The 22,008-nt window shown below is 47.3% G+C and overlaps 1 protein-coding gene and 1 long non-coding RNA gene across 3 annotated transcripts in view; both read right to left on the reverse strand.

Annotated features, from left to right (window-relative positions):
- Positions 1 to 4,590: 4,590 nt before the first annotated feature.
- LOC132587579 (uncharacterized) lies at positions 4,591 to 12,466 on the reverse strand. Its single transcript, XR_009556459.1, has 4 exons — positions 12,395 to 12,466; positions 6,429 to 6,456; positions 5,912 to 5,959; positions 4,591 to 4,651 (listed from the first exon to the last, which is right to left on the reverse strand). It is a non-coding gene; the product is annotated as an uncharacterized LOC132587579 (long non-coding RNA).
- Positions 12,467 to 18,826: 6,360 nt separating this feature from the next.
- LOC132579530 (L-threonine 3-dehydrogenase, mitochondrial-like) overlaps positions 18,827 to 22,008 on the reverse strand; it is a 47,156-nt gene continuing 43,974 nt past the window's right edge. For both annotated transcript variants that reach the window (XM_060249980.1, XM_060249972.1), the window contains exon 9: positions 18,827 to 21,170. In XM_060249980.1, the coding sequence (XP_060105963.1) occupies positions 21,022 to 21,170 (149 nt within the window). In that variant the 3' untranslated portion in view covers positions 18,827 to 21,021. The remainder of the gene's footprint in view (positions 21,171 to 22,008) is intronic.

A 22,008-nucleotide genomic window follows, 5' to 3' on the forward strand; every position in this document is an offset into this window, starting at 1 on the left:
TGCCCTGAGGTACTGGTTATCCCTGAAGGTCCACCTCAGACCCTGCTTCTAGACCCCTGGACACTGACTCTTTCTCAGGGTACTATCACTAACCCACAACTTCAGAGTCAAGTCTCTTTTTTGGTCAGAAGCCTTTGCCTATCCTGAATCTCTCCTCTGATAACCCAGCTTCAGCCCCGCAGCTATCAATGTGTGTATGATGTTCTGATTTTACACAGGAGTCTGACTACTGGCCTGTCAGCACTCCTAAAACAGAGCTGTCATCAGAGGCTTACTTGACCTCTAAAAAGAAAAGAAAATCTCCTCAGAACAGAGCCTTATTTCATCACTAGTTCTGTCCCTCACAGCTCTCAATGCTCAAACAGGTCTTTTCCCTGACCGTGCAACTCCAGACTGAAGCCAAAGAGCCCCTAGTCTCTGCCCTGCCCCCTATTTGAGTTTCTTTGGTTGCTAGGAGGCAGTCCAGCCAATCCCAGTGAATCTGCTATTTAACTCTCTCCAAGCTTGGCTGCACAGACTGTTTTCAAGTCTGTCACATGGTCAAATTGACCCCTACCATTTTTAAAGCAGAAGACACAGTTGGGAATCTATAAAACTGTTTATTTTTAATGCCTTGTATTTATGACGGTATAAAAGCAACTAGATTGTAATGAGTGTAAGTTGCTTTGGGCATTTATCAGGTGTGAAATAACCTAAATAAATACATTGGATCTCCTATATCTGGTGTAATTTGAGACCTATGACATCCAGTACTGATCAGATTATATTTAGAGAGGGTCCAGTGGTCTGATGCAGCATAAGGCAGCTATGTATGATCAATAGCTAGCAAGAAACCTGATCTTTCTTTACTGCAACCTAGCCATGAACTCTCAGGCTCCTTTTCTTGTTCCTTCCTTCTTTGGGTTTGAAACAACAGTTCAGAGTTGGATTAGCCACCAGGCATAGCTGGACTGAGGCATTTTGGTATTTGAGGCAGACAATCTAGAACAGTTCCACCTGCACAGAGACACCTCATATTTGCTCATGTTGGAATGTTTGCCAAGATGTTGGGTCCTTTTAAAACAAGTGAGCCAGTTGAATAGTAAGAATTTAAGAAGATCCCTGTAGGATCAGACCCTCTACTGCAGTGTTTCTCATCTGCAGGGTCGTGACCCGGTACCAGGCCACAGAAGCCTCACTACCGGGTCACAAGAAAAGCCAAAGCTAGCCCTGCCCCCAGCAAAGCATGACCTCTGCTCTGCTTTGTTCCCCCATCTCTCTGTTGTGCAGAGAAAAGCTAGCCTTGAAGACTGACACAGGCTGCAAAGCCTGAGCTGTTTGGCTTCCTTCCTTCCCCCGTCTCTGTGTTGTGCAGAGAGGAGCTGGGCTACCTCTCCTTCCTTCTCCCCCCTCCCAGTGTTTAAGAGAAAAGCTAGAGTCCACTGGCACTTTAGATCCATGAAGTGTTCTTCAAGGTATGAGCTTTCATGTGCCTTGCAGTATGCTCTTTTGAGGAGATTTCCCCAGGAGGCCTAGGCGGCAAAGAAGAGTGTGTGTATTTTTTTCAGCTGGGACGGGCAGGGAGTGGGCATTCCAGTAGCTATTTTTTTTTTTTACCAAATGATCCCTGGGCAGAATTGTTTCTGGCTGGGGTCATCGGATGGTGAGACAGGCTTTTTTTCCCTCCCTCCCTCCCTCTCCCTTCTTTCTTTCCCTGCAAGTGATGCTCTGTCTGTATTCTTGGTGCTGGGAGGGGAAAAGCAACAGTGGGAGGGCTTCTAGTGCTTGGCCCCACTGGTGGACATTCTGGTGCTTTTTGAGCATTGTATGAGAGAATTTTGGACTGAATAGTCCACTGGCCTGATCCAACATAGCTCTTCTTATGTTCTTTCCATGTCTTTCTTTTCCTCTCCTTCCATTTCATTCTTTCCCTTTCTCTTTCTTTCCCTTTCTTTCTTTCCTTCCATTTTTACTGGATGAAACTTTTCTATTCATCATACTGTTGTTGCAGACATAAAAGCTCTGCCAATGAAAAGTTGGCACCCCCAGTTGTAGCCAGCAGGCCTTTCTATGAGATTTCTGTGTGAGTGAATGAGAGTGAGAAGTGTGGGGCAGAAAGAGATTATTGAAGATTACTGCAGTATATCTCAACAGCACTGGAAGTGATGGTACTATGAATTTGGCACCATTTTACTTGTCCTGCTTTTAACAGCTGTCTGACACCAAAATTAAACTTCTCTTGTAGATATTTAAAAGGATAGAAGAAGGTAACTGGCTAAATATCTGCAAAACAGGTTGCTTTTAAGGGCATGGGAAACACAGCCAGTAAAAAGCTGCAAGCCCCTCATAAATATCCTTTTTGGGATAACTGCAGAAAAGCTTGTATGAACTTCATATAACTTGAAATTAATTCATTAATTGCAGTATAATTCTCTGCTACATTTCACAGCAATTTCCCAGCATTTCAGCCAAAGAAAAGTATGAAAAATAGCTGTCGAAAGATTTTCTTGAAACCAAGCAAGCTTGGTTATTGCTTGAGGCAGGGTTCCAGTAGGAGCTGAAGGAAGGGCCTACTAAATGTTTCAGCATATTTTAAGGTAGAGCAGCTGCCAGGGCCCAGTGTGGGTGATACACAGTGCTGTCATTCCTGATGGCAATGGCAACAGCACTTCCAACTGCATACACTGGCCAGTGTTGCTGAGGAAGGGGTGAGTAGGTGGTGCAGGCAATTGAGCATGGGCATTAGGAGTGCTTGCAAGCTGGAGAAGAACACACAAACAGATAGGTGCATGCAGGTGTGGGAGTGGAAAGAGAGGACCGCCCACTTTCCACTCCCATTTTGGCTCAGCATGAGTTTCAGAGAGATTTTTCTGAAAATGAAGTTACTTCAGAAGAAGAGGCAGGTTTGGGGGAGTGCCCTGGAAGTGACATCACAAGAAAAGGTGGAGTTTTGGTTCAGTGTGCCCCAGAAGTGACATCACTTGGCCCTTGACACCACAGGAAATGACATAATTCCTGTCTCCTGGCTCCACCCCCAAAGTCTCTTGGCTCCACCCCCAAATTTTAGTGGGCCACGAAGGAGAAGTGTAAAAATAACCGGGCCACAGGAAAGAAAAGTTTGGGAAACCCTGCTCTACTGTCATCTTGCCCAGCACCCTGTTTCCTGCAGTGGCCAACCAGATGCCGTAAAGGTTCATGAGCCAAACAGACCAAGAGCACAGAGGCGGAAGCCTTCCCCTGCCCTCAAAGGTATACTACTACTGAACATGGAGGTTTCCTTTAGCCGTCATGGCTGATAGCTACTATTGAACTATCATGAATCAGTCTAATCTATGCTCATAGCCATTACTTCTAAAAGGAATCACACAATTTAATTAGTCATTAAGCAAATAAATATTTCCTTTTGTCCTGAATCACCGTTTAACTTCATGGGGTACCCCTGATTTCCAAAATTTGGAGAGAGGGAGGAAATGTTCTCTCGATCCTCTTTGGAGAAGTAGAAGAATCTCAGAGTCTCAGAGCAGCTCGCAATCTCCTTTATCTTCCTCCCCCACAACAAACACCCTGTGAAGTAGGTAGGGCTGAGAGAGCTCTCACAGAAGCTGCCCTTTCAAGGACAAGGTCTGTGAGTAGGGTTGCCAAGTCCAATTTAAGAAATATCTGGGGACTTTGGGGGTGACGTCAGGAGACTTTGGGGGTGGAGCCAGGAGACATTAGGGGTGGAGCCAAGATCAAGGCTGTGACAAGCATAATTGAACTCCAAAGGGAGTTCTGGCCATCACATTTAAAGGGACGCACACCTTTTCAATGCCTTCCTTCCATAGGAAATAATGAAGGATAGCGGCACCTTCTTTTGGGGCTCATAGAATTGGACCCCCTTGTCCAATCGTTTTGAAACTTGGGGGGTATTTTGGGGAGAGGCACTAAGTGCTGTACTGAAAATTTGGTGCCTCTACCTCAAAAAACAGCCCCCCCCAGAGCCCCAGATACCCGCGGATCAATTCTCCATGATTTTCTATGGGAATAAATCTCCATAGGGAATAACAGAGTTCCCAGCAGACATTTCCCTCCCCTCCCCCCGCTTTCTGATGACCCTGAAGCGGGGGGAGGGCCTCCAAACCGGGGGATCCCCTGCCCCCACCTGGGGATTGGCAACCTTATCTGTGAGAGCTATGGCTGACTGAAGGCCATTCCAGCAGCTTCAAGTAGAGGAGTGGGGAGGAGTGAGGAGTACACTTTGCCTAAAGTGTGTTTAATTTTATTAGTCTCTGCCATGTCTCCCATTAATCACCTCTCCTCAAACCAAAATTAGGGTAAATGCTTTTGTTTTCCTCTCAGCAAATGTAGTTCAACCCCGTGATCATTTTGGTTAACCCCCTCCCTTTTGCATGTTTTCAAGAGAGAGAGAAAAAAACCCTCAGCACAACTGAAATAATGCCTTTTAATCTTAGTCCATTGTGATGGATTTTTTGAAAAAACAAACAAACTAATAAATGACTTTTCCATGGAGTTCTTGCTTTTAACTTGACTGCCTTCTCTTATGAATAACACTGTGCTGATTATTTATATATTTTTCTTTACATTTAATAATATCAGTTTAGCAATCATTGCTGCCGCTTTGTGACTCAGCATTTCCTGTCTCTTGGGGCTTGGATTCAAGGCCTTGCAGCTTCTGAGGGGGGGGGAAAGCAGAAATGAAGGTTCCTTAATTTGCAAAGCCATAGCATGAACATCTTTCAGTGGTTCCCCCTCAGGGCTAGTTCCAAGTTTTGGGGGTCTTTGGTATGATGCTGCCCAGCAGTCCTTTGCTTCTTGCTTATCTGTCCAGGGGGAGCTGCTGCCATTACTCCTAGTTGCTGCTGCTGCTATTCCCAGCTGCCACTTCAAGGGGCTGCTATCACTCCTAGCTGCTGCTGCTCCTAGCTGCCTCTGCTATTATTAAGATGACTGCAGATTTATACCCTATCCTTCTCTCTGAATCAGAATCACCCTTCTCTCTGAATCAGAGTCTCAGAGCGGCTTACAATCTCCTTCATCTTCTTCCTCCACACAACAGACACCTTGTGAGGAAGGTGGGGAGCTCTGACAGCAGAGCTGTCCTTTCAAAGACAACTCTTGCGAGAGCTATGGCTAACCCAAGGCCATTCCAGCAGCTGCAAGTGGAGGAGTGGGGAATCAAACCCAGTTCTTCCAGATAAGAGTCAGCATACTTAGCCACTACACCAAACTGCTGCTGTTATTCATAACTGCCATTCTGAGCTGCTTAGTGTTATGAACTCCAATTTAAGAAATCCCTGCAGGGCAAGATCTGAGGAAAGCAGAATTTGTGGAGGACAAAGAACTCAGCAGAGATGTGATTCCATAGAGTTTACCCTCTGAAGCTTCCATTTTTTACAGGGGAACTTCTGTAATTTGAGGAGAACTCCAGGCCCCACCTGGAGGATTGCATTCCAGGAGTTCAGCTGCTGTTTCTAGCTGTGGCCATTACTCCTAGCTATTTCTTCTAACTGCGATTATTAATTCTAGCTGCTGCTCTGAGCTGCTGTCATTTCTCCTAGCTGCTGATCTTAGCTGTTGTTATGATTCCTATTTCAGTTTTTACTCCTGGTTCCAGCAGCCATCACTGCACAGTTTGGTAGGCAAGCAGATTGCTGAAAGCAGCAGCCGTTGTCATTCACCCTCTGAATCTCTGGTAGGGAAGGAGGTGCACAATCGCAGTTCATCTGTGGAAGGCGGGCACAGGTCAAGGGAAGGAGGAGCGGTGAGTAGGTCCAGTCCTCAGGCTTTATAGAGTGGCCCAGTGCCTCCTGCCATTATCCAAAGGAAAAGGGCAGGCTGTGATCACTGATGCTCCCCGATGGCGAGCCTACCCAAGGCCCACCCTGCCCCAGTAGTGCCTGCATTTGATGCCTGCCCAGTTTCTGGTTCTCACCTGAGTATTTAGTGGATCATTTTCCACCACATCAGTGAATCCTAACAACTGGATTTGTGGAAGAGAAACGGGTATGTTAGCCAAGGGGATAATTCACTATAAGCTTGATCAAGAAAAAGATTATCCAGCAGCAAAAGCAAAACAAAACCATCAAATCAGGTTGTGTTTGCAGGATAGGGCTCAAGGCTTCTGTGTCCGTTATGCACTGAAGCCTGATTATCAGTTTTGCTAGACAACTTACCAATTTAAAGTTTATTTTTCTTTCATTGTCAAAGTGTTGTTTGTAGAAATGCTATAAACTGCTGTCTCCCAGAATGTGCATTAAGAGGTATGCTGCTGCTGAACATGGAGATTTAATTTAGCCACTCAGGCTAACTGTCTATCAAGAGCTCTACTTGATTCTAAATGTAGCCTGTGGCACACTACCAGAGCTGATCCAGAAACTGCTACAGGCATGGCCAGGCAGCAAAAATAAAGTGTGGAGCATTTCTTAAGAGGCCATAATTTTTCTACTCACCGCATTTTCCAGTTTCTCAAACAGCTTGCTAGAAAAGAGAATGCCATTGGTTTAAAAAAGCAGGTGTTGAAATAATGTTTTCAATTTTTATGCAAAGTACACACAGAGCTGTGGGTAAAATGAGAGCAACTTTCTGTCATAGTCTTTCTTTGGATTCTCCTAGTAATGTCATGGTAATTTGCATTTTTTGCTCAGCATCAGAGAGAGGTAGGATTTCCAGGTCTGTGTTGGAAAATTCCTGGAGACTTTGGGGGTCAATCCAAGAAAGGATGGGGCTTAGGGAAGGGAGGGGCCTTAATATAGCCATAGAGTTCACCCTTCAAATCAACCATTGTCTCCACCAGGGAGCTGATCTCTGTCAGCTGGAGATTTCCAGGCCCCACCTGGAGGCTGGCAACCCCAGGAGGTATAAGGCCACCAACACAGGGTTTCCAATCCAGTTCTACAATTGTATTCCCCATTTGTTTCAATTGGTGGGGACCCTAGCACACACACACCTCATTCCTGCCAATTGCTGGATCAGGTGAGAGTAAGTAGGATATCATACTGCATATCCTCCATCACAGCCTGGCCTGGTGGGACTGTCAGGTGCCTCTGTGGCTGGGCTGCAGCAGCTGCCAGGGGCCTTCCTCTAATGAGGCTGGGCCACAGCGACTCTCAGGCATCTTCCACCATCAGGGCTGGGCTGGCATAGCTGCTGGTAGCTACCAGTGGCCCAAGCTGTAACAGCTTCATTCTGAACAAGTAAAAGCACTGTCTGTGCATGCACAGATGACACTACTGTATTGGGAGGAGATTTTAACTCCCCCCACTTTAACGTTGACTTCAGATTTTTCTGCAAACCTAGGGAGTGCCCCAAATTTGCAGAAAAATCTGTTTAGCCACCATGTGGCCCCAATCTGCAGATTTAGCTATCTGCAAATGGGAGTCATGGGTGGCTAATAATATACAGACTGACAATAAATAGTTGCTGTTCATGCCAAGTGTAATGTACTCGGAGACGAGACGTGTTGAAGACAATGTACTTTATTAAGTGGTACATCACAAGAATGGCTGCTGCGGCCCGGGACCCGCTTAATATATGTTCCCCCCAGAACGGCCCCCAGACTGGCCAGCCCAATTTCCCGCCACTGATCGTGATTGGCGGAGAGCCTTCCCGCGCTTCGCCCAACGACCTGGGACCTCCCCTGGTCGCCTGTGCCACGCGGTGCTTCATTCAGCCCGATACACAACACTCCCCCCCCCTAGTTAATGTATATAGTCTTGTAAGTAGGCAGGTGCTCTGCACTCTCACGTCGATCGTCTTGGGGCTGCTTGCGGAGTCGGGGCGGCCCCCGTGGAGGGGTCTTCCCCCTGCCGTTCCCTTTCCGCTGGGGTACTGGCCGGTTCTGCTGTCAGCTCGGGATCGGCCGGTCTCGGGGCATCGTATGTTGGCAGGGTCGGCAATGCCGTGGCTGGGGTGTCCGTTGCCGGCCCGTCTCTGTCCTCCACTTCCTCTGAGCCCAGCGGCTCCTCGGGCAAGGTGCAGCGGCGCATCTGATCTATGTGCCTTCTCAGGATCTGTCCCCCCTCGGTCGCTACCTCATACGACCTAGACCCTGTGACTCTCAGTACCCTGCCCGCTACCCACTCCGGGCCGCTCGCGAAATTCTTTGCGAACACTGGGTCCCCCGGGAAGAACCCCTGCATGGCTTCCCTGATTTCTGGTGAGCTGCAGGCATCCATAGCCTGGTCTGGGTGGAGCCTATCCAACCTGGTTGTTAGCTTTCGTCCCATCAGGAGTTCCGCGGGGCTTGACCCTGTTACGGTGTTGGGAGTGACCCTATTTAGGAACAGGAATGCAGCCAGATGGTGGTCCCAGTCCCCCTGTATGATGCGACCCAGTGCCTCTTTGGTGGTCCGCACCATGCGTTTGGCTTGGCCATTGGTGGCCGGGTGAAAGGGGGCAGATCTAATGTGGTGTATAAGGTACCGGCTGCGAAACTCCCTAAATTCCCTCGAGGTGAATGCGGTCCCGTTGTCCGTGACCAGGGTATCGGGGATCCCGTGGGTGCAAAACGCCCTCCTCAAAGCTCTGACCGCGGCTGCTGTGAAGGTTGAGGCTACGGGAATTACCTCCAGCCACTTTGTGTAGGCGTCGACCAGGATAAAGAATATCTGCCCCTGGTACGGCCCGGCAAAATCTAGGTGGAGGCGGGACCACGGCCATCGGTTGGATTCCCAGCGGTGGACTGGTGCGCTGGGCGGATGGGGTCTAGACTCCTGGCACGGTTGGCACCGTCTCACCCACCCCTCTATTTCCTCATCCATGCCTGGCCACCACACGTAGCTGCGAGCCAGGGCTTTCATCCTTACGATCCCCGGGTGGGTTTCGTGTAATGCATCTAAGACCTGTTTGCGCAGCGGGGGAGGGATCACCACTCTACTTCCCCATAGCAGGCACCCCTTATGCGAGGACAGCTCGTCTCTGCGACATGCGAAGGGCCAGAACACGCTATCCAGCTTGCCCTCTGGCCACCCCTTACCCACCCAGTCCAGAACCTGTGCGAGTGTGCAATCTCTGCTCGTGGCCCAGGCTACTTCCGCGGCGTGGAAGGGCCGCTCGGGCAGGGACTCCAGGAACATTATCATGTGGGCCGGTGCAGGGTCGGGTTCTGTTGAGGGAAGGGGTAGGCGACTGAGTGCGTCTGCGTGGCCCATGGCTTTCCCGGGCCGGTGTACCAAGGTGTAGGTGTATGAGTTTAAAAATTGGTTCCACCTCAGGACCCGCTGTGAGACGATTTGTGGGGTCTATCTGTCCGGAGCAAGGAGACCCAGGAGTGGCTTGTGGTCAGTGGCGATGGTGAAGCGCCTAGAGATAATCATTGAATTTGTGTACCCCCGCCACAATAGCCAAAGCCTCCTTATCTATTTGCGTATAGTTGCGCTCAGCCGGTGAGAGGGTTCTAGAATAATAAGCTACCGGTACCTCCCTCCCATCCGGGAGTTGGTGCCCCAGGACTGCGCCCACCCCGTATGGCGAAGCGTCGCAGGCCAGGACCAGCGGTAAAGCCTCATCGAAATGGTGGAGGACTGCGTTAGAGACAAGGAGGTCTTTTACTGCCTGAAACGCCGCTGCTTGTCTCTTCCCCCAAACCCACGGGGCTTGTTTGTCTAACAGCTGGTGGAGTGTCTCCGCTATGGCTGCCTTGTGGGGCAAGAAAGAATGGTAGAAATTGAGTAACCCCAAAAAACTTTGGAGCTCTGCCTTGCATGTGGGGGCCGGGGCTTGGACAATGGCTCTGGTCTTGTCTTCCGTCGGGTGAATCCCTGCTGCGTCTACCGAGAAACCCAGGAACTCCACCCTCGGCACCCCCAGTAAACACTTCTCCTTTTTGACTTTAAGCCCCGCCGCTTGGAATCAACGGAGTACTTCTCTCAGGCAGCTGCTGAACTGCTGGGCGTCCGGCCTTATTGATTGTGCATTTGTAATCCGCACATATCCTCATGTCCCCATTAGGTTTGACCAGTGTTACTATGGGGGTTTCCCAGGCCGCGTAGGACACGGGTTCGAGGACCCCCTGAGCTGTGAGGCGGTCCAGCTCCGCTTCGATCTTAGGCTTTAAGGCGAACGGGACGCGTCTCGCCTTAAGCCGGATTGGCCTGACCATAGGGTCGAGCGGCAGGGTGATGGGTGGTCCCTTGTAACTTCCTAGGGACCCATCGAAAACAGCCGGGAATTCCCGGCAGACGTCTTCAAAGCTACCCGCCTGCACTTGATCCACCCCACCAGCTGGATCCCCAGGGGTTGGAACCAGGCCAGCCCCAACAAAGTAGTGAGCTGCCGCTTCACCACCAAGACGTCTAGAGACCCTCGGAACTCCCCTCTCTCTACCCGTACCCGGGCCCAGCCCACAATGTGCACCGGGTTTTTCTGGAAGTCCCTCAGAACAAAATTGGCCGGCCTCGTTTGGAGGCGTCGGTGGGGGCACAGTTTCTTTAGGGTTTCCTCCAATATTATTGAGATGGAGGAACCCGAGTCCACTTCCATTATGCATGGGCTGCCCTCGATGAGGACCATCAACTTGACCTTGTCAGGGGCGGAGAGGGGCAAGTTCAGTACCTGCAGGCTGGTTGATGCTGTTGTGTGAGCCTCAGTGGAGTCGTGATGTGTTGACTGCCGCCGCCGGCTGTTCTTGGCCCGGCACGCCCACGCGATATGGCCAGTCTTCCCGCAACTTCGGCAGTCCATGTTGCGATATGGGCAGTCCCTTCTCTCGTGGGGGTCGCCGCAGCTCGCACACTTGACGGTGGAGGCTCTCTCCGTCGCTCTGGGCCTCGCTGATGGTCTTGAGTCCGATCCTTGTGGCCGCCAGATTTGGAAGGCCTCTTCCTCCTCTCGATCCTCCGGTGCCACTTCTTCCATGTGGACCATCTCTCCTCTGGGGTGGCTGTAGGCTCTGGTGGCCCTCTCGAAAGCCATCACCTCATTGAAGGCTTGCTAGAGGGTAAGCTCTTCTTTGGCAAAGAGCTTCTGCTGCAGACGCTCGTCCCGGAGGCCCCAGACGAACCGGTCCCTCAGGGCCTCCTCCCGTTTGTTGAACTCGCAATTCCCGGCGATCTGGCGGAGCGCTGCCAGGTAGACTGCCGCTGTTTCCCCGGGCTTCTGATCCCTCTTATGGAACAGGAATCTGCGGGCTACGATGGATGGTTGGGGCGAGAAATGCCCAGTGAGGAGTCTGACGACCTCCCCGTAGGTCCTCTCTGTGAGCTTCGCGGGGGCAGAGAGACCGCGTGCGATCTCAAAGGTTGCCTCGCCACAGATGCTCAACAGGACGTCCCTCATTCTGTTGTCATCTGTAATGAGGTTGGCCCGCAGGTAGCAGTCGACCCGTTCAGTGTATGTTTCCCACCGCTTGGGATGGTCTGGGTTGAATTCAGCCAGATGGCCCATCGTTACGCTAGAGTTCGCCATGGTGGCGGCAGGCTTCTCTGTTCCTGTGGTGCGGTGCCTTCCTCTCCTCCAGCCAGTTCAGGTTCCCCTCGGGGACACCTGCCTAGCTAGATCCCACCTTCGTCGCCAGTGTAATGTACTCGGAGACGAGACGTGTTGAAGACAATGTACTTTATTAAGTGGTACATCACAAGAATGGCTGCCACGGCCCGGGACCCGCTTAATATATGTTCCAAGTCCCCAAGTCTTTGGGACAGGACATGTTATAAAGGTAAACATACCGATTTTTTTTAGCTTAATTTTTCAATTTAACACCTTAGTTAATGTATTATTCTTGCTGGCCCCATCCAGGTTGGAGGCCACTTGGAGCAGAAGCTATTTGCAGTCACTGCTGATTGACTAATGCCCATGAAATCATACAATACTTCCCTTCTCAGCTCCTGGATTCATTTTGCTCATTTTCATTTTAAAAAACAATGAATGAAAGGAGTAAAGCAAGATCTCTCTTTAAAACAATCAGACAGGATGGGAGGACTAATGATGGGCAAACCCACATCTAGCATAAGAATGGTTTTGGCCTGTTTGTTTGCCTGGTGTTTTTGCTATATAATTTGGATAAGATACTGGAGGAGTTAGATATATGGAGCTCCCAGTGCCCCCCAGTTGTTTAAATAACTGGTGTGCAGGTCCTCAGTGAAGATTGGAACTAACCACATGAACCTTGGACTCAAATCATTGCTCTTCCAAGTTCAGTGTTGTCTACTCTGACCAGCAGCTTCTTTCCAAGGTCTTTCACATCACCTGCTGTTGGGAGATGCTGGGAACTGAAGCCAGGACTTTCTGTCTGCAAAGTTCTGACACTGAGCCATGGGCCCATCCTGACTGTGGGGGAATGGTAGTACAAGGGGAGAAAAGGGAAGGGCTACATCTTTTCCTGCCACACTGGTTGTCCTGCTCAAAATTACTCTACAGTCTGGCAAAATGTTCTAGCATAAATATAAATAACTTGGCACCAGAATGGGAGACCACTCACCAGTCCATGTCTCTCTGCAGCTGAGTAAGGCACTCATACAATAGAGTATCTTCCATTTTCTATGTACAGAAAAGATAATGAATGAACTGCCAGTTGGGGAACCCCTTGCTTCTGCCAAGAACTCTCCACCTAGTCTTACATCAGCAATATGGGAATAACGGTAGTAGTGGATTGGATCCAACATAACCCTTTTGTAAGGAAAAAGAACCGTCATTGTCCCAGAGATAGGGTGTTTGTGACTTTCCCAAATGTCCCTCTTGAGACTGAAGCCCTCATGTTCTCAGGGACCCCTCCCCCAGTGAACAGGAGCAGAGTTTTAAGGAAGGGGCAGAGGGTGGTTGCAGATGCTCAGGGGAGAAGAGAGATATTGATTATGTGAGCAGAACTCTGCTCACAGTTCTCATGATCCAACCAGAGATTTATTTTAAAAATTATTAACTGAAAGGCCAAGGGATCATGCCTCTGCCCATATCCAAGCTTTATAGAACTTGAAGAAAGAGGAAGGCAAACTTAGGCCAGATGGAACTAAGCTGCTGCAAGCCAGCAAAAATCTTCCCTACCCCACTTAGGGTTGCCAACTGCATGCTGGAAAATTCCTAAAGATTTTTTGGGGGGAGGCAGCCTGGGAAAGGTGGAGTTGGGGGAGGGGCCTCTGTGAAGTATAATGCCCAGTTAGGGATGCCAGGTCCTCCTTCCCCAGCCTTTGGCATGGGATGGGGAGGTAAGCTTGCCAGATCCAGGTTGGGAAACTCTTAAAGATTTGGGGATGGAGCCTGCGGAGAACAGGGACCTTAGTGGAGTACAATCCCATTGAGTCCAATCTTCAAAGTATCAATTTTCTCCAGGGGAACTGACCTTTGTAATCTGGAGATGAGCTATAATTCCAGGGGATCCCCAGGTCTCATCCAGAAACTGGCATCCCTAATTGCCCCCCAAACTGGCCATTTTCTCCAGGGGAACTAATCCTTGTGGTTTGGAGATCAGTTGTAATTCTGGGGAAACTCCCAGCTCTAACTGGAAACTGGCAACCCTGACTCCTTCCGGCTTGCTCCCTCAGGAAGAGAAATATCCTGGCCTTGTTACCTTCCAGTGCCTATGCTGTGGTTTCTGTATTGGAGGTGATTCAGGGCCAAACTAGCTGGCATCCATGAGTCCAACCTGCAGATGCTGCTGCCATTTTAGAGCAGAACTTGAGCCATTTGAACATGCTGTGAGGGCTCACAGCGCTGCAGGACCAGAGCTAGGGTTACCAACCTTCAGGTGGGACCTGAGGGATCCTCTGGAGTTACAGCTCATCTCCAGTCCAGACTACAGAGATCAGTTCCCCTGGAAAAAATGGATGCCTTAGAGGGTAAATTCTATGACACTGTACTCCACTAAGGTCCTTGTCCTTCCCAGAATCCATTCACAAATCTCCAGGAGTTTCCTAAGCTGAATCTGGTAACCCTACCCCACCCTAGGGTTGCCAATCCCCAGGTGGGGGCAGGGGATCCCCCGGTTTGGAGATCATCAGAAAGCAGGGGGAGGGGAGGGAAATGTCTGCTGGGAACTCTATTATTCCCTATGGAGATTTATTCCCATAGAAAATCATGGAAAATTAATCTGCGGGTATCTGGGGCTCTGGAGGGGCTGTTTTTTGGGGTAGGGGCACCAAACTTTCAGCATAGCATCTAGTCCCTCTCCCCAAAATACCCTCCAAGTTTCAAAAAGATTGAACCAGGGGGTCCAATTCTATGAGCCCCAAAAGAAGGTGCCCCTATTCTTCATTATTTCCTATGGAAGGAAGGAATTGAAAAGGTGTGCTGTCCCTTTAAATGTGATAGCTAGAACTCCCTTTGGAGTTCAATTATGCTTGTCACAGCCTTGACCTTGGCTGCACCCCAATGTCTCCTGGCTCCACCCCCAAAGTCTCCTGGCTCCACCCCCAAAGTCCCCAGATATTTCTTGAATTGGACTTGGCAACCCTCCCCCCTCATCCCCTGCTGGTGGCCAGCAGGGACTCGGCAATGCTACACAAGACACTCTTATTCTTCCTTATTTTTTTTCAAGTGCCAAAATGACTGTTTTGGCACTTGAAAAGGCTTGGGAGTTGGGAAACAAGAGTGCTTGGCCCTGCTGTGTTGTGGGCCATGGCAGCATTTTTAAAGGGACCAAACTCAGGTCTAAAATCCATTGCCAGTGCAAGCCTAAATCCATCCTGGAGCAGTTTAAGAGGGCAAAATAAGGCCCTCTGCTGGTAAACTCTACAGTGACACCCTCTTTTTAAGGTGGGAAATGACATACTAGAAATCCATTCACTGGTATTTCCCAATAATGCTGAATATTGGAGGTCAGTCACCTGTTTCACACTTGAGCTGGTAATAGAATTTCAAGATTGGAATTTTGAGTAGGCAACTGGCCCATCAACGGTCACTCGGAGCAAAGTCTCCATGACAACAACATAACTCTTCCGTATCAATTACTGATAATGAATTCTCAACAGCTGCTTTTGAACTTGAGATGTAATTTTTCCTCCCAAGTTCAACACTATGTTGTTATTATTATTACCATGAATTTTAGGAATGAATTTAGGGATGATGGACTAACATCATAGTGCTGCTACAATCTGTTAAGTCACTCTGTTCTCACCTATACCCAGAATTAACCTTTGTTTGTTGGCCTTAAAGGTGCCAGTGAACTCAAACTTGGTTCTCACATCTGTTGTTAACTTTTTAATTATCTGTATGCTAATTTGCTGCTATCCACAGGTCTTACCAACTGCATTAATCCAATCTTAGTTATATTTATAGTTCAGTTATTCAGTGACTCTATTTAGCCCTTCCTGACAACTAATCCCCCCCCCCACTCTGTCTATATATAATGCTTGAGGAAGTCTGTTTTAACATATCTGAAGTGTGCATGCACATGAAAGCTTATTTCCAGAATTAAACTTTGTGGGTCTTAAAGGTGTCAGTGTACTCAAACTTTGTTCTATTGCTTCAGACCAACACAGCTACTCACTTGAATTTTATTCAAGTAGCCATTATTGATGACTTCCAGTATTGGAGGGGGGAAAGACACCCCAATGTCTTCTCTATAGTGGAACAGAACTGATATGCTAAGAGCCTCCCCTCAGCTCTATGGTATGTATTCCAGTTAAACAAAGCAGTTGGCATTTGGTACTCTGTCAAGCTGGTTCTCCGCTGCAATCCTAATAACCTCAAACACACTTAATTAGAAGTCCTACTCATCTCTGGTAGGTTAGCATCTAACAAGCCCCAAATTCAGGTGCGTTTTGTGTTGGCAGGAGGATTCTGGTACCGGCAACTACTTCTGAATAGTCTTTAAACCCATGTCCCCAATGTTGCAAAATTTGTGGTAAATTTATGTTGCTCTGAGCAGTTGCATGCACTTTCCTCTGCCACAGCAAAATTGCCCCCCATGAATTGCTGTATGATTTATAGGGGGGGGAGGGGTGGTGTTTAAACGCTGTAGCAACTCATGGACATTTATAGAACACAGTTATACAGTGGAGGAGGGGGATGTAGGATTACTTTTTAAGGCAGCAGTGACGACTGTGAGGGCAAAGGAGTGCATTTGAAAGAGCTTCAAAAGACCTTCCACTACATTGATGAGGAGCAGCTTCACAGACACAATGGGCCAAATATTTCGCTTAAACCATATTTTTCTTAAACTGGTTCTACAGTCCTGACCAAAAATTGTCTCCTGGCTCTGGGAGTAAGAGGATTAGTGCCTCTGAGTGTTATTGATAGACTTATCCTTCATTCATCTATCTAATCATCTTTTAAAGCTGTTTATTCCTTTGACCATCATTATATCCTCTGGCAGCAAATTTCACATTTTAATCACTCTGTAGAAAGCAGCATTTCCTGGGTGTGGAACAGGGTTCACTCAGTCAGTGGGGGATGGTATTTGTGAATTTCCTGCATTGTACAAGGCATTGGACTAGATGATCCTGGAGGTACCTTCCAATTCTATGATTTGGAGGGGGGGATTATTGCCTTTAGCTCCTGGGCTAGTATGGGGGACAGGTGAGCATCTGACTGGCAACGGGCAGGATGGGAGCTTTTGCATTCCAAAACCTACAGGTTGCAGAAATGTCTAAACTTACTTCTTTTGATTAAAGAAAATATATTATCTACTTATTAGTTGTTGTAGACAACATACATTATCTACCTTTAAAGCCAGTTTGGTGTAGTGGTTAAGTGTGTGGACTCTTACCTGGGAGAACCAGGTTTGATTCTCCACTCCTCCACTTGCAGCTGCTGGAATGGCCTTGGGTCAGCCATAGCCCTCATAGAGCTGTCCTTAAAAGGGCAGCTCTGCTGTCAGAGCTCTCTCAGCCCCACCTACTTCACAGGGTGTCTGTTGCGGGGGGGGGGGGAGGAAGGTAAAGGAGATTGTGACCGCTCTGAGACTCTGAGATTCAGAGTGGAAGGCGGGTTATAAATCTAATATCTTCTTCTTCATTGTCAACTAGCAGCCCCTCACTGACTTCCTGAACTCAAATGAAAAAAGTGAATTAACTATCTGTAAATTTGAGGAGTAAAAAGAACTTTAAATTTTAGAAAACTAGGATGATTGATTGGTTATGAGTAAGTGCTCATGTGTTTACTGTAATTGTAACAATAAGCAAATAAGTGAGTATATTTGGTTTTATTGTTGAGAATTTTTTTTAATTGTTCAAGATACGTTTGTCTGATTTTTTCTATTATTGACTGTTCCCCCTTTTAAACTCTTTTCTTTTTATGTATGGAAAACTTTCAAAAAAATAATATTTAACCAAAACCTGCAGGTTCAGGCAACTTCCTCAAGTCACCTCTTTAGTGCGAGAAGAAGCCCCCTGATTTCAGAACATCGTAGTCACCCGTTTGGTTGCCAGGGTGCCTGGAGACTCAACTCACACACATCTGCCAGGAGAACGTGGGTTTTGTCTACCAGACCGTAAGGGACTTATGTGAGTACTAACAGCCACAACGTTGCAGCAGCACTCTGTGTCTCTGGAAGAGTGCTAACCAGGAGGAAAGATGGATTTCCAGCCGCTCCGTGCATGCACCATCTCCACGATCGGTAATTATCACCCTGTTTGTCCATCCTTATGCATTTCTCTCTATTTTTATTAGGTCTGTATGTATGTTATATGAGTCTATTATCTTGTATGTGTGTGTTCTATATTTTTCTGTAATAAAATCATAATTGTTTTACTTAATTAGTGTCCTTGGTTAATTTAGCAATAATTTCTGGAAGTGAAATCCTGTATACATAGATTCTAGATCCTTTTTAAGTCAAAGGTGCCCACGTGTCAATTCCCGAACCTCTTTTGAGGGCATTTTGGCTTACATTAGCTGACCTTGTTAATGACCATGGCTTCTCCTGGCCCCGTGGCAAAGCAGCAGTACTGCAGTACTGTGGTCTGAACTCTCTGCTCACGACTTGAGTTCGATTCCGGAGGAAGCTGGATTTAGGTAGCCGGCCCAAGGTTGACTCAGCCTTCCATCCTTCCGAGGTTGGTAAAATGAGTACCCAGCTTGCTGGGGGGGGGGGGGGAAATGTAGATGACTGGGGAAGGCAATGGCAAACCACCCCATAAAAAGTCTGCCATGAAAACATTGTGAAAGCAACGTCACCCAGAGTCAGAAACGACTGGTGCTTGCACAGGGGACTTTTCCTTTCCTTTCTCCTGAAGAACTCTGGAATCTGTTGTAGATGAGGTGGTGACAATTCTGGGAGAAATCCTAGCCCCTTCACCAATTGTTTCCAAATTCCTCTGGGGAAAGAATAAGTTGCTGCCACCACGAGAGGTGGTGCAGGTTTTGGGAGGTGGGAATAGATATGTGAGCCTTTGATCCAGGAGATCCCCGTGCCACATATTAGCTGTGTTCTCTCAGTTCCCTAGCTACAGTAATGAGGTAATATTTGCCTCCCTTACAGGATTGCAAGATAATACCACTGAAATTGTTACACAAGTATTAAGTCTGTAAGGATGCCAGAATACAATGGTCTTCTTAAAAATATCTGACTGTACCATGTTTTCAGAAGGTATTTCAGCATTATGGTGTCAATCATTTAAGTCTGTTCAACTCTGTTCTGAAGACAGTTAATGCTTCTGTCAAAAGACTAGTGAAAGATATTCCAGAAATCTACAGGCCCCTTGAGTGAGTGAGTGTGGATGGGTGGGTATTGTTCAAGCTTTTTAAAATGGATTTTGTGACCATGAAGGAGACTATGAGGCAGCAAACTGAATGGTAAGTTGACAGTACCCTTGCCCAGTTCATGGACCTTAGTATGCATTACATTCATTCAGAATGAACTGTAGAACATATATTACAATAAAGGAGACAAATGGAACACATGCGGATTATAGCCATTGCCTTCCTGCCCACTTTTGCCAATAGTGAACCACAAGCATGTACCGCTCAAATCACTCCAAGAAACACTTCTAGATTTTTATTCATCCAAGGGGAGTGCACAACTACATCATACAGGGGAAAAAATGCTGGTTTGCAGTTTAACTTTGGCTTCTTAGCTATCTTTGCCAGCTTCCGCATGGCAAGGGTTGTCCACGTTGCTTTCATTTCCAATCTGAATGACCAGACATGACGTTGCCACTGGAGTGTCCACATCAGGAGCTCTTCATGCACTTTCCTCTGTCTCTTTTTCTAACCTTCCCTTTCCACGTATGTTCTGAGGTGGCTCCACAGTTACTCTTGGGGGGGTCTGTTGTGGCAAATCATTACTTTTTTGTTTTGTTTTTCTTCACACATGCACTGTAGCACCATAATAGTTCTATTAAACTTGAAAGTAAATTATTAAATAGCAATAGACCATTACAGTGCAATTATAACTATTTTTAAAAAATCCTCCTATGCCGTGGCTCTGAGCATAGAGCATGAGTCACTGGGGGAGTGGAGGGAGGTAGTTGTGAATTTTCTGCATTGCCATGGAGTTGGACTAGATGACCCTTTGGATCCTTTCCAGCTCTTATGTTTCCACAACAGGAAAAAATGCTGGGAAAATGGCATCTGTAAGGGGCTGATGGTTAGGGAAATGGTGCCATCTAAGCAGAATCTTCACAGGCAAGAAAACATGCACCATTTCTTGCAACTTAGTCCAAATGCACTTGGATTACATTCTTTCCCAAAAGATTGAAGTAAAAGCAGATTTAAGAAAGAATGAACTGAGCAAAGCGTGGAAATGACACAACTAGACCATGACAGGATATGGAAGCTCCAAAAAGTGCTCTAGTTTGTAAGTGGAAAAAAGGGAGAAGAGCTGCCATGTAGAAGCAGACTCTCCCTCTGCCCTACCTCTGTTCTCCTACCCATTTTGTTTGACTCACATCTCTAAGACTGCAGGCCGATCGATGCCCCTTTTTACGCTCACTCCCCTGGGCATCATGGCTTCACTGCTGGAGGAACTGAGCAAAAAACGGGTTGAAGATCTAAATGTACTTAGGCCAAGATCAACCTCAGTGAAAGCTTGGCTGGTTGGCAAGCTGTCCTTGGGGCAGGTGAGCATCTCAAATGACCAGTTTACCATACAGTTTTTCCCTGGCAGAACAAGCACCTAGCAGGTCACCTGTATCTCCAACTGGCATTCCATTTCTCTGTCTCTTCTGCTGCCATATTATTTCCTTTTTGCTCAGTTAGGTTTCTGTTGCCAGAGTCCTGATGCATTTGCATAAATGTTGCAAGGAACCACGGCACCTTCTTTTAGAAATGTGGCACCAAGAAGTCATCAGTGTCCAGGTCAAGAGGTGCTCACCTGAAATGCAGGTGGGCTGTCCTGTTCCTTTACATTAACATCATCATGCACATCCAACCCAGGTGAGACAAAAATTGATCTGGGTTTGAAACAATACATTATGCATCGGTAGCATGAATCAGCAATAAGCCTCTGGTATGATTTTGTATATTGTAAGCTACACCTTGGAGGACCTAGTAGAAAGAGCTGATGACATGGTTAAAGCATTGAACTTGGACTGAGGAGTCCTGCGTTTGAGTTCCCTTGGGCCAGTTGTTCTTTCAGCATAATCAGCTTCATGGGACTGCTATGAGGGAAAGAAAGCTAATATTGAGGATCTGAGTGGCATTTCCAGAAGAGAACTGGCTGGTGTAGGAAAGGGTTAAGCACCCCCTTTCTCCTATCTGCTGATTCCCTTGTAAATGCCCCCTGGCTCCCACATTCCCATTATCTCAGCAAATATGTGGTCCCAACGCTACATTTGCTAACGTTAATTTAACTCTACATTTTAAGCCAATAACCAACAAAAAGATATGAAGAAGCACCAAGGAATAAGAAAATAAGAACATCCTAGGTATCAGACAAGCATTTTGTTTTAGAAGGGGAAACAAATTATAGAAATAAAAATAATGTTGGCCCACAAGACCAATAGCTAGACTGCAACCAGGAATACTTGAAACATTGTTCTCAGTATACTACCAAGTCATATTCAGCTAGCTTGATAAAAACTGGAAGAAAGGTGAACTAAGAGAAAGTAGTCACCCAACACACTTGTAGGAAGTGTAACAGTGGCAGGGCTGCTTCAAGACTTAGAAACTGAGGAATCTTTCATTTGGCCTTGGTCCAGTCACATTGATCATTGGGACTGCAATACGCAAGGAGGGTCAGTTGACCTGGGCAATCCTGGTAACAGAGGATGCAGAGCCAAGGAAGTTGAACATTGTGGTCACCAGGTCCGGAAGGTCATAATCATGTTTCCATTCCCAGTCTCGGCGTGCGTTGCTGTCATCAAAAACCATGGGCCAGCTGTCAGCTATAAAAAAGCAACAACAAAGAAAAATATGTTGAACCTGGGGGCCAAACTGCACATGACAAATGTTTGTGTGTGTGTATTTAAATCCCAATGGCTGCTTTTCATAAAGCAATGCAGTATAGGTCATGACCATCTTTCAGTGGAGAAGTGCCAGAAGGGAGGGGATGCCTAAACTCTCCCCTCTGTAAAATGTGACTTCCAGATCACCATTTGCAAGGGTAAAATACAGATCTAATGCCCTGTGTGTGAAAGGGGGTAAGGAGGATGAAATAGGTAAGGAAGATTTAAAACTACCTCCCCACTTATACAATCAAAGTCATACACCCCCCTCCAAAGATGCTTTTCACTAGAAAGAAGGAAGTACTTCTTCACCCAAAGGGTGATTAACATGCGGAATTCACTGCCACAGGAGGTGGTGGCGGCCACAAGCATGGCCACCTTCAAGAAGGGTTTAGATAAAAATATGGAGCAGAGGTCCATCAGTGGCTATTAGCCACAGTGTGTGTGTGTGTGTGTGTGTGTGTGTGTGTATATTTGGCCGCTGTGTGACACAGAATGTTGGACTGGATGGGCCATTGGCCTGATCTAACATGGCTTCTCTTATGTTCTTATGTTAAGAGCCGTCTGGAGTGAAACGCATCAATCAAGTTAACATGACATTTAGGTGTAAATGTAGCACTCTTTCTACCAGTGTGAACTCCTAAAACACTTTATAAAGTACAGCTCCACTCATTTGTGTTCCTCCAAGAGCAGGCTGAATATTCCCACTGCAACACCTGTAGCTGCAGGCCTCTATGGAATGTTCTCAAGGGCAATTCATATTAGGGAAATAGAACAG

Source organism: Heteronotia binoei, chromosome 1 (assembly GCF_032191835.1).
Source record: "Heteronotia binoei isolate CCM8104 ecotype False Entrance Well chromosome 1, APGP_CSIRO_Hbin_v1, whole genome shotgun sequence".
NCBI lineage: Eukaryota > Metazoa > Chordata > Lepidosauria > Squamata > Gekkonidae > Heteronotia > Heteronotia binoei.